This window comes from Pseudomicrostroma glucosiphilum (assembly GCF_003144135.1).
Source record: "Pseudomicrostroma glucosiphilum strain MCA 4718 unplaced genomic scaffold BCV69scaffold_1, whole genome shotgun sequence".
Taxonomy (NCBI): domain Eukaryota; kingdom Fungi; phylum Basidiomycota; class Exobasidiomycetes; order Microstromatales; family Microstromataceae; genus Microstroma; species Microstroma glucosiphilum.
In genome coordinates this window covers 1,379,779-1,391,648 of record NW_020289913.1, presented here as the reverse complement: position 1 = coordinate 1,391,648, position 11,870 = coordinate 1,379,779, and the positions used below count along the sequence as shown (strand labels likewise).

Sequence of the window (11,870 nt, the reverse complement as noted above, 5' to 3'; positions counted from 1 at the left end):
AAGCGAGGTCGGGGAAAAATCTCGTACGGGAAGCGGAAAGGGAAATGGGAGGTGCAGCTGCTGCACTCCACATCCCCACCTTGCGTAGACGTCGGGACAAAGGAAGCTCAGCCGTAGCCGGATCTATCTACCCTGCTCAGTCTCCTCAGATCGCTGGTAGTGTCGTGTACCGTGACAGAGGCTCAGGAAGCAAGATGGTGTCCATCCCGGCAGAATGGCAGATCAGGGGCCTCAGCGATACGCGTGAGGTCATCAATGCGGTCTTGCCGGAAGACGCTCCGACCACAGCTAGTCTTGTGGCCGGGCCGAGTCTACCGGACCTGCTACTGGCAAACGACAAGGCGACTGCTCTGCTTTCATCAAGCAAAGCCCGCTCGATATGCACCTTACCTGCTCACGAGATCGTAGAAGCCATAAGGAACAAGGTATGTCGATCAAGATAGCGGCTGGCACTTATCGCCTTGGCTAAATCCCAATTTCTCCGACAACCTGTCTCAGCGACTCACTTCCGTAGAAGTAACGGAAGCCTTCCTGACCAGTGCAGCTATAGCACATCAGGCTACCGGCTGCCTTTCCGACTTCTTCCCCGACGAGGCGAGAAGGAGAGCTCAGGAACTCGATGCTAAGCAAGCCAGGGGCGGGACTCTTGGTGTGCTGCATGGCTTGCCCGTCTCGATAAAGGTGAGTGATGGGCTGCAGTGCAGAGGGACTAAGCAGAAGTCGTCTGTCTGACATACAGCAGTCACCATCGATCAGGGTCACATCTTTCTGACAGGCCATGGCAATCAGAATGGATTCGCATTAGACGTCTTGAGTCAAGAAGCCTTTGATGGACTTCTTTCAGATCAGGACAGTCCACTCCTCCGCAATCTTAGTCCAGCTCACATTGCTCTCATCAAGGCAAGAGGTCCCCGCATCTCCACAGAAGATGGCCTGCTAGCACGCATCTTGCGAGACCAAGGCGCCGTCTTCTACTGCAAGACGACGATGCCCCAATCGGTCATGCACCTCGACACGCGCAGCAAGCCCTTTGGCCAGACGATCAATCCTTACAATCTCGCGCTAAGCGCGGGAGGTAGTAGTGGCGGCGAGGCAGCGCTGGTCTCAGGCGGAGGATCCGTTCTGGGGGTTGGAACAGATATCGGCGGCTCGGTCCGTCAGCCGTGCGCAGTGACGGGCCTCTGGGGCCTTCGACCGACGTGTGGACGCTTGCCTTCGACGAGTTCCCTCGCGCCTACCCCGGGAAATTCGATGGTGGTCTCGACGATCGGACCTATGTGTCGCTCGCTGAAAGATGTCATTCTCTTCATGGCGGCAGTGCTGCGTGGTGAGCCTTGGAAGCTGGACCATAATACCTACCGCCTTCCCTGGCGCGGAGAGGTGGTGCGGACGCCGAGGAAGGGTCGTCTGCGCATTGGTATCCTGAGGCACGACGGGCTTGTCCGTCCCATCACTCCCATTCGACGCGCTCTCAGCAGTGTCACGTCGCGGCTCAGAGATCGGAAGGATGGCAGCGCAGAGAGCGTCACCGATATCGAACTTGTCGAGGTCGACGCAGGTGACCTGCATGCCCGTGCCTGGACTCTGATCCGCTCCCTCTACTACGTTGACGGTGGCGCCTTTACTCGCTCAGTTGCAGCCCTAGGCGGCGAGCCTCTCCTCCCTCTCACCGAAAAGATTCTGCAAGATGCAAAGGAGAGGACGGCGCATGAGATTTGGGAATTGACAATGAAGAGAGAGTCGATCAAGAAGGAGTACCTAAAATGGTGGAACGAGTTGCGGCTGGACGCGATGCTTTGTCCTGCCTCAGCTACGGTGGCTCCGAGACCAGGGACGATCAAGTACTGGGGGTGAGTACATACATGGGAGACAGGAGCGAAGGAGAGAGACTAGCGATCCTTAGAGGCCAAGGTGCGATACTGAGAGCTTTGCCTCTCCAAATATTTTCACGCTCATCCTCTCGCACAGCTACACATCCGCCTTCAATCTCTTCGACCTCCCCTCCCTCGTCTTCCCCACAGGCATCAGCGTGAATGCAGAGGCAGACGTAGCGTTCGAAGCCTCTGAGGTCAGTGACGCTCATTCAGCCTCAAAGGTCAAGAGGGAAAACACGGGCGACTGGGATCGCGAGAATGAGGAGGAGTACGTGCGCCATAGAGACGTGTACGAGGGAGCGCCCGTGGGCTTGCAGCTGGTTGGTAGTCGTTTTGAAGAGGTAAGTAATCCTTGAAGCTGCGCTTTCGAGATGGAGAGGTGAAGAAGTAGAGACGTGACTGACTGCTGACTGCATGACCCCACAATGACATGCGCAGGAGGAGCTCATACAAGTGATGCAGGTCATCGAGCGGGCTCTGTAGCGCCAGCAAAACTGGATTCTCTCATTCACTAGACGAGACTTGTATTGTTACACAGAGGGCAAAAGGTGACGCATCGGAATAGCATTCAGCACTCCTCAGAAGCAGCGAGTGAGCCTCGGATCAGGTAACCCTCATGGCTCTACACTAGGCCGATTGTAGTCGGAGAGCGAGGGGAAGAGCCTGCAGGAGAAATGTAGAGGAACTCACATTCATCAGCTTACAGGCCCGACAACGTCTAGTACCTTCTCTCTTACTCACCGCAGGGTTATCCGTCGTGGCTAGTAGCTGCACAGTACTATTAAAGCCCTTTAGTCCTTTACTCCACCTCGACTCCTGCTTCTCCAATGCCCGCCACATCTCCGCCCCCAGCTCCACCGGCTTGTCCTCGCCATTCATCTTGGCGGCAGACCAGGTCGATCCGGTCATTAGGACGTGGTCGTCTAGACGGGAGCGGTTGTCGTAGAATGTCCGAGCGGAGGACATAAGGCGGCCGAGGAACTGAAGAGGAGGTAGAAGAGAGGAACGTCGCTCGTCCGTCAGAGACTGTCGCTTTGCATCTGAAGCTCTTTGCTCTACGCAGCTACTCACCTCGACAAAGCGGACATCGGTCAGCATGCACTCCCTCCTACACTCATTCAAGAAGTCTGTATGATCTTTCAAGAATTGATCCACCGTCCTTGCGCTCTCCATCTTCTTCTCCAGCTGCGCCCAATTCGGCTCAATGATCTCCGTCGTATAGAATGCCAGGACATTCTGTACAAAGAAGATCATTCGATGGCGCAGCTTAAACACGCGCATCTTCCATCCCTCGAGCTCTGGATGGTCCGTCACACGCGTTTGCCAGTGCTTGCTTTGCTGCTCTTGCCATACATCGGCTAGCTGGCGCTCAGTCACTTTGAGCTGGATGAGAATGGTGTGCACGAACTTCCAGCGGATCATGTTCTTCCGCGATATCACGAGAGAGACGGGGAATTTGACAGTGACGTCAAACTCCAGTAAATCAAGTACTGTCAGGGGAAGGCATCGCTGTCAGCATACGGGAGGTTTAATCACTGAATGCGGGCTCCTTCGCAAACTCACAGACGGCGGAGTGATCCCTTTCCCTGGCCTTCATCTTCGCCTTGAGCGCGATAGCCTCCGCCGCATCAGCCTTCACACCTCGGGTATTGGCAATCCTCTTCAAGCTCTCGTAAGGATTGTCAAGCGCAGTCCCTACCGTCACGTCCTCTCGGTAAGGATCTGAAAATCCGACTACCGTCGAGCTGCCAAGGACCATTCCAAGATGGGTCTGCAGTCGATTCTTGACGCTATCACGGACGTGCATTGGATTGACGACCTTTCGCAGTTCCCTTTCTGCCTGCTCCACGTAAGAAGAGAAGAAGTCAGAGGAAGAGAAGAAGAAATAGTGCTTGAGAGAACGCAGTCGATCCACGAGGCTGTACTCGTCAACGAGGAGGTGGAGGAGCTGGGTATTGGCTTTCTGATAAGCATCGTCTATGCGTCGGAAGAAGCTGACAAGGCGTCGATGAGAAAGGAAGACTCAGTGCGTGTTTGGCAAGTACGGGTTACTTTCTCATCGTCGACTCACGAATGGTCCGTCAGTATGATCAGCGAGCCCTCCTTCTCCGCTGCTGTCATGCCCAGATCTCCTTGGTCAATCTCTGCCACTCCACTTTTAGAGACTGCACATTCCCTAACGACGTTCAGATATTTGCCGGCCAGCAAGATCTTACTCTTCCACGCCTCCAAAAAACTGGGTATCTTGGCACCGCCAGTAAACAAGCCTCGTCCCGTGAGAGCTTCTTCGTCCTCGTCAATCTTCCTTTGATATTCCTCTTCGTCTAGCATCTGCCTGTCCATCTCCCTGGCAGCAAGTATATTCTGGTCTCGCAGGGTATATCGCTTCTCCCAGTAGATATCTGAAGGATCCGTCTTGAGAGAGTCATACGTGACTCTGTGATCCTCGAATACCATAAATTCGTCGTAGGAGTCGACCAAGACGCCCGTCGAAATCCAGCCCAGCAGGATCTTGGCGTATGGCTGGGCTGCTTTATTGAACAAGTCGCAGAAAAGCTCATGAGCTCGGGGGTCTCCTGATTGCTTCTCAATCCTGTCCCAAAGCATGCTCAATGTCTCTCCACCCTTGGCAATGCCTCCGACGATGGCATCCTCTCCAGAGTCCTGATCGCCATCGAGCTGGAAGATTCTTTTGCGTTCTCGCTCCATCTCCTCGGTCGCTGCGCGCAGAGCCTCATCACCTTCGCTGTCCTCATCAGAAGAATCGCCGTCTTCCGAGTCCGACTCGAGGACGTCTGCGTGTGTGATAGCTGCAAGCTCAGAGACCAAGTCGTACACCAGCGAGAGGCGATGCAGCGTAGGGTGAACGAAGAGCCAGACTTTCTGCAAGGTGAAGAAGGGCGAGGTCGAAAGCTGCTGCTCGAGTTGAACGACGAGAGTCTCGTACTCCTTGAGTATGTCTCGGATCGCTGCGCAAAGAGCGTGCGTCACTGTACCAAAGTGTAGCATAGAGTCCATGTCGACAAAGGTAGAGATGGCCGAATAGCATGTCGCCAAGGGCAGTATCCGTAGCACTAAGTCCTTCAACGATGCATCTGCAGAAGAACGGCGGTGATGATTATTGACGGTCAGTCACACTCTTCGCGCATACTGCACATCGAAACTCACCAAGGGAACTGTCTACGGTGTACGTTGCGCCTCGCAGTTGGCAAGCTACGTCCTCCGGATCATATCCAGCCGCATAGGAAATGTACTGCCCCTCGATGCCCATGAGCACGAATAGGAGGTCTTCGATGATGGCAGCTTCTTGCACCTCTCTGGGCATCTGAGCTAACTCTGCCTTCGTCTCTGCTGCTGCAGGATCATCCTCCACTACCTCGCCGTTGACTCCGTCCGACTTTCCTTCGACCTCACCCGAAAGTGCTTGAGGTGGGGTTGGACGGGCAGCAGCCTTGCGCGGCGTTTGCGCAGGTACCCGTCTGCCCAGCGGGTTGAAGAGGAAGGATCCCTCGTGCGCAAACGAGTCGTTGGGTGCTGAAAGCGCAGGCCGATGGATCAGCACCACCCTTTAGCTGGCTTTGTCTCGACAAGTCTGACTCACCTTCCTTCTTCCCTTGCAGACCCTTCGCAGCTGCCATCGCAAGTCGGATGCCATCAGGCCCTTGTCCTGGCCTCTTCGTGAGTCCACCTGGTCCGCTCTCCACCCCAACTCCTTTTGCTTTCTTCAGCCAGTGGGTCGTCTGCTCCGTCGTTGTGACGAGCTGACTGTCTTTGAGAAGCTGACCGTCGACCAAGCGGTTGCTGCTCGAGGAGACGACGGTACGCCGAGGTCCGTCCCCAAGCGCTCGCTCTGCGTCGGTGTCTGGCTGGGCATTCAGATCCAAGCGCGCCAGTATATCTGCAGCTGCAGTTCCAGCTCCAGTTGGACGCTCCTCACCCTCTTCGGCGATTGGACTTCCTTCCTCGCCTCTAGTGGTATGTTGCACAGCGAGGAGCTGTTTGGTCATGCGGTCGAACTGTTTCGTGCTGAGAGGCGCGACGCTCTTGCGTTTGTACTTCTTGTGGGGCGTCACAGGAGGCAGTGATGATGTGGATGGCGCTCCTGCGGCCGAGCCTGCATAGGCAGAGGACGATGTGGCCCTCGACGACATTGCAGGTAGCCCGCGAGGGATGGGTGTGAGCTTAGCAGGGTAAGGTCGAGTTCAAAGGCTCACGTGTGTTGGATGGTACCAAAGGGCTGCGATATCAGCCCCGAGTCCTGCGACGTTGGTGCCAGGCGGAAAGGGAGTCGAGACGAGACGCGCCGCGCGCCGTGTTTCTTGACTTTGGCGGGGGCGGGCAGCATTTGCGGGAAGAGACAATGACGCTCCGCCCACTCCTTCCGCTCGCCCTACCCACACCACTACTGCTAGTACACCGCAAAGTGCCTCAGCACCAAGTCTTACTTCCCGATGGGTTGCGGCAATGGTGCAGCCAGCCTCCACGTGGGCAAAGGCAATCGGTAGTCAGGCTCACCCGGGGGTCCCCACACGATCTGCAGCCCAGACCACTTTTGACTCCATACCAGCAGAGGGACACCTGCTGCAGGACATCTTGCCAGGCCACACGCTGCTCCAGCCTCTACGAGACTATGGCATCGTCGACACGGCGGATATCGCCTATGAGTTCGGCCTCACCGCAGAATACATGAATCGGCAAGGCAATCCGAGCGCTGCAGTGACCCGAGCGGCATTGCTCATGCCGCCCACGAGCCCAGTCGAGCTCGCTCGCTTTCTCCAGGAGGTGCAACGCAGGCTGAGCTTCGAGAGGTCGATACCGCCTCCTTCCTCCATGCATAGCCTTTCGCATCATACTCAGACGCTCTTGAAGGGCATTCTGCCATCCTCCACAGCGTCACCACGCCGGGAGCTCAAGCCGCTACCGCCACCTCCACTGCCTTCTGCTGAATCCCAAGAGCTACAAAGGGGTGGCACACCGCTCGCCTCTCGAGCATCGACGCCCTCTGAGCGGAGCCGGTACGGTACAACGATTACTGCTCCTTCGTCTCCTGCAGAACAATCAGAGCTTGCAGTAGTCACAGAGCCCGTTGCCCCACTGCCGCCCTTGCCTCCGGCTGCGCCGATGCTCTCTGGACTAAAGGCCCTAGACGACTGCTTTGCGGATGAAATCGGTCTGCCGCCTGGACGTGCCCTTGAGATCATCGGGCCCACGGCAAGTGGAAAGAGCCGGTTTGGTCTACAGCTGATCGTGGAGAACAGAGTGGCAGGGTTGCGCATGAATAGGCAAAGGAAAGCTGGCGTAGAACCACCCGAGTGCGCCCGAGAAGGGCCGGAGCAGGAAGAGAGTCAGAGCAGAGAAGGCTTCGACGAGGTCCTTATAATTGGTGAGCAGCATAGTGGCCCCAAGAAGTACTTTGCTATGGTCAACGGACTGACTTGAAGGTTTCAAATCTTCCCCTCGCAGATACGGAAGGCAGCCTGACGCCTGACATCATCGAGGAGACAGTCTGGCAACGTGTCGAGCTGCTGAAGCTCACCGACCCCGAGAGCACAGCACTCTTTCGGGAAGTCCTAGACGGGATGCATCTCGTCATACCTGCCTCGCTGGCAGAGCTCATCGCGACCATACGCGTTCTGACTGCTTCGCCCACACCCGCAAGATCGGACCAGTCCAAGCAAGACTCAGAGCTCCCCGGCTCCCTACCCCCACTTCGCTCCCTAAGCGCAATCCTTCTCGACACACTCTCCTTCCACCTCCGTACCCCCGTCGAGACGACTCCCGAACGTCGCGGACGACGTCACGCCCTCTCCCTCCTTTCCTCCCTCCTGCCTCTCCTTTCAGCGCAGAACCCGCGCCTAAGACTGGTAGCTACGGGTCAGATGAGTCTCAAGATGTTCAGTCGCGCTGGAGACTTGGTCACCTATCGCACCCCTGGATCGATTGCCAGGATGGTCCCGCAGGTAGAGGCTCCGGGCGGGACGGGAGCGACAGGAGGTGCGGGTGGGGAGTATGTCTCAGGGATGGAGAAGGGGCCAGGCGTGCTAGGCGAGGGAGCATGGAGGATTCTCCTCTTTCGACTTGGAGAGAGAAGAATGGCGCAACTCTTCTATTCGCCTCCTCTCCCGCTCTCAAAAAAGGAAGACGAGGCGTCTGAAGGCGGACAAGGCGAAGATTCCTCTGGGATGGTTAGAGGTTCGCAGATGAAGCGAAGGAGGATAGGCGCACATGCTGACGGTGGACGATGGATCCCGTTTCGGATTGATACCCGTGGACGTGTGGTGGAAGAATAGACTGGATTCGAGATCCACATTTGGTTAGCACTCCAATACAATCCCAATCGACACGCTATCTATCAGTCTCGCACCGGCAGCACTTCTGCCTCGCCCTGCCTGTTCTTCTGTCACATCTCTGTCGTTGCACTCGATCAATAGAGAATAAAGACTACACTCCTTTGCCTCCCCTCAACTCTTCCCACCACCCTGTCCACCTCCTTGACCCTGACCCTGTCCAGGCTTCTGAAGGGCAATTGCCTCGATCATCGCTCCCCAAGGCATCAGTGAATCGGCGCTCCAGTCCATGTTGGCCAAATTTCCACCTGCTCCACTACCAGACGAAGCAGGCGACTCCATCGCTCCACCCACACTTCCAGATCCTGGATGCCCATGACCCTTGTGGCCCGTAGTGCTGCCACTAGCGCCGTTACCGTTGCCTCCATTTCCTCCATTGCCAGTCCCATTCCCACTGGGGTTGGGAAAGGAAGACCAGGATGGACCCGGTGTGAGCGTGCTCTCTGCAGCCGAAGAAAAGTCTCCACCCCAGAATGCGCTAAAGTCTGTAGCAGAAGGCATGCCCGCACCACTGAGATCGTCTGGCAACCCTAGACCCGGTCCATCGATGCCGCCAAAAGTCGTTGTGCCGTCAGAGGAGGTGTTGAGGTCATGCTCACCTGCAGAGCGACCAGGATTGATACCGAATTGCTCCAGTCCGCCTCCTAGTGAGTCGAAGATTGTCTGGGCTAGATTGTACGTGGAGGAACTTGGTTGGGCCATGGCAGAGGGCGTGCCGGTGGATGTGAGGATACTACCGGATTGCTGCGGAAGAGAGACACTTTTTGCCAACGAATTGGCTGGGACGAAGAGACCCGGCTGTGAGGTGACGTTGGATTGACCCTCGGCTGATGGCCGCGGCGCTGCAGCTGGCCGCCCAGCCATCCTAGCACGCTTGACGGCCTTTCTTGCGCACCAAGAAGGATCCTTGATCTTGCTCTTGAACAGACTGATGATTGCCACTTCTCGCTTCGAGCACTGATCCTTCTCTTCGCGCCTATTGTGCTTTTCGATGAATTCATCAAGAACTTGGACCAGCTCAGCGGCATCTTCCGAGTCTGGCTCGAGGAGCAGCTCGATGCCGGTGATGAGGGTAGAGCTGAAGAGCCGGTACAGTCCGCCCATGTGACGCGGTCTAGCCCTGTCCTTTGGCCATTGTACATCTCTCTTGTACTCCCTGCGCACTCTCCTATCAGCTCGTGCAGAGGCAAACGCTGCATTGCGAGATAACGCATACTTTTCAGAGTTGCGTAGCAAGTACGGCCTGTGTAGCGTGCACCGAACATAGTGGAACTCCACATTGATCAAGTATCTGTGAAGAGGTAGCCATGGGCAAATCTCATCGTAGGACCGATCGAAACCTTCCGTCTCTTCAGTCCGATAAGGGGCTGGCATATCGGCAATGAAGTGCTGCAGCTCTTCGTCGAGCTTGACCACATCACTGTAGCTGCGCAGTTGGGAGAGATTTTGGAAGTGCTCTGCTATCTTGCCCGTGATGATGGTCAAGGCATGACGTAGGGCAACGAAGGCGAAAATGCCTGGTGGACCGGGCTCGTGAAGGCTCCTTGCAGGGCCGGCCGCGGCGGTTCGGGGTAAGGTGTCGACATCGACGTCAGATGGCGGCAAAGTATCGCAGTGATGTGTCTGGATGGCTGGAGGTCGACCGAGGAGGATCGAGGTCGTCTTGTCTTGATAGAAGAGGAGGGTCCACAACCTACGTCGCCTCTCGGTGGTTCCAGCGTCGAGCCCAAGCTTGCTACCGTCTCGATGAAGCCCTATAGCCTGAGCAGCTCGAATGGCACTGCCAAGCATGCTCCAGCTCTCAGCACTTTGCCTACAAGTTATGAGGAAGCGAGCAGCGAAAAGCTGAGCCAGGACGAGGTCGATGTGATCAGCTCGAATGAAAGACGCTACGTGAAGACTCTGACGACAAGCGTGATATAGCTTGAGACTTCCTTTCTTGGCCTCCTCCTCAGTCGCTTGCGATTCCGGCTCATTGCGCTTCGCAATGGCAAGGATAATGAAAAGGAAGGACAAGAACGGAATGTGTCTTGCTCCATCATCACCAATCTCTTCTTTGGCCCTGCCCCATTTGAACGACATGAGAGCATCGTATGACTGGCGGAACGTGCCCTCGTGGAATGGCAACCGAGTAGCATTGATGTCTCGGAAGTATAGGGCGAGTAGATCATCGGTGACCTGCTTCGAGGGCAAGAGGGCCATGAGGTCCGATACGATCGAAGAAGGGGCACCTCCTTCTGATACGAGCCTTGCGATCTTGAATGAGGCGGGAAAGCGGGGCAAGTGGGCTCCTAGCTCGATTCTCTCTCCATTGATCTCTGTTTCCACCGCCCCACGGCTGACGCTGGGTAGTGCCAAGCCTCCGAAGTATGAGTCGCCTTCAATGCTGAGGCCACCCTCCAATGGATTCCTTCTGCTTTCCACAGCAGATCCAGGTACCTTGCGGCCGTCTTCGTCCTCGTCGATGCCCTCTGTCCTTCGCTCTGCATGGAAGAGCTCTTCCCTCTCGATGCCTCGCATCGAAGGTGGCCGAAGACGGAAGCTCTCTTTTGTGGTCTCTTCATCGTCTTCATCATCGTCCGCCACCTTGAGGCTGTTAGCAAGGGAGGCAGCTTCGCCTTTGGCCCCTTCTGTGCTCACATCGCCGCTTCTGGGCAATAAGCCGCCATTTGCTCTGGCTTCTGTGAGCTCCTTCGCCAGACTCGTCTGCGCCGTTGCAAGAGCTTCGACGATGTCTTCCAGGCGTGTGATTCGATCCCGGTAGTCGCCGTGCTCATCGCCATTTTCGAAAGGCTGCGCGTCAAAGCAAGTGAGAGCATAGTGCATGGTCAGTCGCCACCTTTGCACCCCGTCGCCTCTGCAGAAGAGAGCAAGCACTCACCCGACACGAGTCCCCTAGACCTCTCTCAAGACATGGGCCACAAGGATATTGGCGATCGCACTTGTGTTTCCTCCTGTGGCACTCAGCGCAAGAATAGTGTATCCGCTGTTGAGATGAGTCAATACACAAGAGTGATTGCAAATGTGAGCTCACGCGTCTGCCACCACCGGACGTTCAGCAAAGCTCAGCTTCATCTCACCTTCCTCTTCCTCTCCTTCTTGTTCCCCACGCTCGCAGCAACAGCGTCTGCTACTGTCTGAGGAGCCTTGACGCTCTTGCCTGGGCCAGTTCTCGATGGCCCAGCGGCAGAAGAGCTCGGGGTTGGCGAAGTGGAGAGGTTACGACGGTAGTCGCTCGTGTCGTTCTGAGAGAGGGCATGGACGGCCTTTGCAGGTGGGAATTGCTGAAAGTCGGGAGGATGTGACCACGGTGGGCCTGTTGCTATGCCGGGCGAGGTTGGAGCTGTGAGTCTTGAAGCTGCATTCTGGGAAGTCGAGCTTTGGCCGTGCCCCGTACCGCTACCACTTCCGCTTGGCGGGGATGCTGCGCCAGGCCAGCGGTTGGCGGACGCAGCCTTGTTAGAGTTGGAATCCATCGAGGAGGGTGAATGGAAGGTGGAGCAAGTACTTCAGATAGCTTCAGCGATGATGATGAGGGAGAACGATGGGCATATATAGAGGATGATAGATAGAAGGGATGTATTGGAAAGCAGACAAGGTGGGGCACAAGATGTTCCTCGCACGGAAGGGCAGCTGCACTCAAAATGCC

The 11,870-nt window shown here is 56.3% G+C and overlaps 4 protein-coding genes across 4 annotated transcripts; 2 read left to right on the top strand and 2 right to left on the bottom strand.

Annotated features, from left to right (window-relative positions):
• Positions 1-194: 194 nt before the first annotated feature.
• BCV69DRAFT_289012 (amidase) lies at positions 195-2,746 on the top strand (the record flags this gene model as incomplete). The annotated part of the gene is made up of 5 exons (XM_025493653.1): positions 195-425; positions 499-681; positions 757-1,850; positions 1,969-2,215; positions 2,313-2,746. 5 exons carry the CDS (start codon positions 195-197, stop codon positions 2,355-2,357), a joined length of 1,800 nt encoding a protein of 599 aa, XP_025351201.1. The 3' UTR covers positions 2,358-2,746.
• BCV69DRAFT_254911 (hypothetical protein) lies at positions 2,109-6,132 on the bottom strand. The gene is made up of 7 exons (XM_025490569.1): positions 5,476-6,132; positions 5,043-5,408; positions 3,946-4,969; positions 3,438-3,868; positions 2,946-3,364; positions 2,616-2,855; positions 2,109-2,537 (listed from the first exon to the last, which is right to left on the bottom strand). The coding sequence occupies exons 1-7, from the start codon at positions 6,023-6,025 to the stop codon at positions 2,502-2,504; spliced, it is 3,066 nt and encodes a 1,021-aa protein (XP_025351200.1). The 5' UTR covers positions 6,026-6,132; the 3' UTR covers positions 2,109-2,501.
• Positions 5,913-8,322, top strand: BCV69DRAFT_279944 (hypothetical protein). The gene is made up of 2 exons (XM_025491429.1): positions 5,913-7,257; positions 7,338-8,322. The coding sequence occupies exons 1-2, from the start codon at positions 6,339-6,341 to the stop codon at positions 8,162-8,164; spliced, it is 1,746 nt and encodes a 581-aa protein (XP_025351199.1). The 5' UTR covers positions 5,913-6,338; the 3' UTR covers positions 8,165-8,322.
• On the bottom strand, positions 7,884-11,814 carry BCV69DRAFT_265484 (hypothetical protein). The gene is made up of 3 exons (XM_025490785.1): positions 11,302-11,814; positions 11,103-11,207; positions 7,884-11,014 (listed from the first exon to the last, which is right to left on the bottom strand). Exons 1-3 carry the CDS (start codon positions 11,695-11,697, stop codon positions 8,336-8,338), a joined length of 3,180 nt encoding a protein of 1,059 aa, XP_025351198.1. The 5' UTR covers positions 11,698-11,814; the 3' UTR covers positions 7,884-8,335.
• Between the last annotated feature and the right edge of the window lie 56 nt (positions 11,815-11,870).

What these genes read in the sequence shown, in the direction of transcription:
- BCV69DRAFT_254911 (XM_025490569.1), bottom strand. Translation starts at nt 6,025, where the DNA reads ATGTCGTCGAGGGCCACATCGTCCTCTGCCTATGCAGGCTCGGCCGCA. An exon ending in CCGATGTCCGCTTTGTCGAG is followed by an intron (nt 2,856 to 2,945) that starts GTGAGTAGCTGC and finishes CCTCCTCTTCAG; the next exon opens with TTCCTCGGCCGCCTTATGTC. An exon ending in CCACGACGGATAACCCTGCG is followed by an intron (nt 2,538 to 2,615) that starts GTGAGTAAGAGA and finishes TTTCTCCTGCAG; the next exon opens with GCTCTTCCCCTCGCTCTCCG.
- BCV69DRAFT_279944 (XM_025491429.1), top strand. Translation starts at nt 6,339, where the DNA reads ATGGTGCAGCCAGCCTCCACGTGGGCAAAGGCAATCGGTAGTCAGGCT. An exon ending in CGACGAGGTCCTTATAATTG is followed by an intron (nt 7,258 to 7,337) that starts GTGAGCAGCATA and finishes TTCCCCTCGCAG; the next exon opens with ATACGGAAGGCAGCCTGACG.
- BCV69DRAFT_265484 (XM_025490785.1), bottom strand. Translation starts at nt 11,697, where the DNA reads ATGGATTCCAACTCTAACAAGGCTGCGTCCGCCAACCGCTGGCCTGGC. An exon ending in AGAAGGAGAGGAAGAGGAAG is followed by an intron (nt 11,208 to 11,301) that starts GTGAGATGAAGC and finishes TCATCTCAACAG; the next exon opens with CGGATACACTATTCTTGCGC. An exon ending in GTCTAGGGGACTCGTGTCGG is followed by an intron (nt 11,015 to 11,102) that starts GTGAGTGCTTGC and finishes TTTGACGCGCAG; the next exon opens with CCTTTCGAAAATGGCGATGA.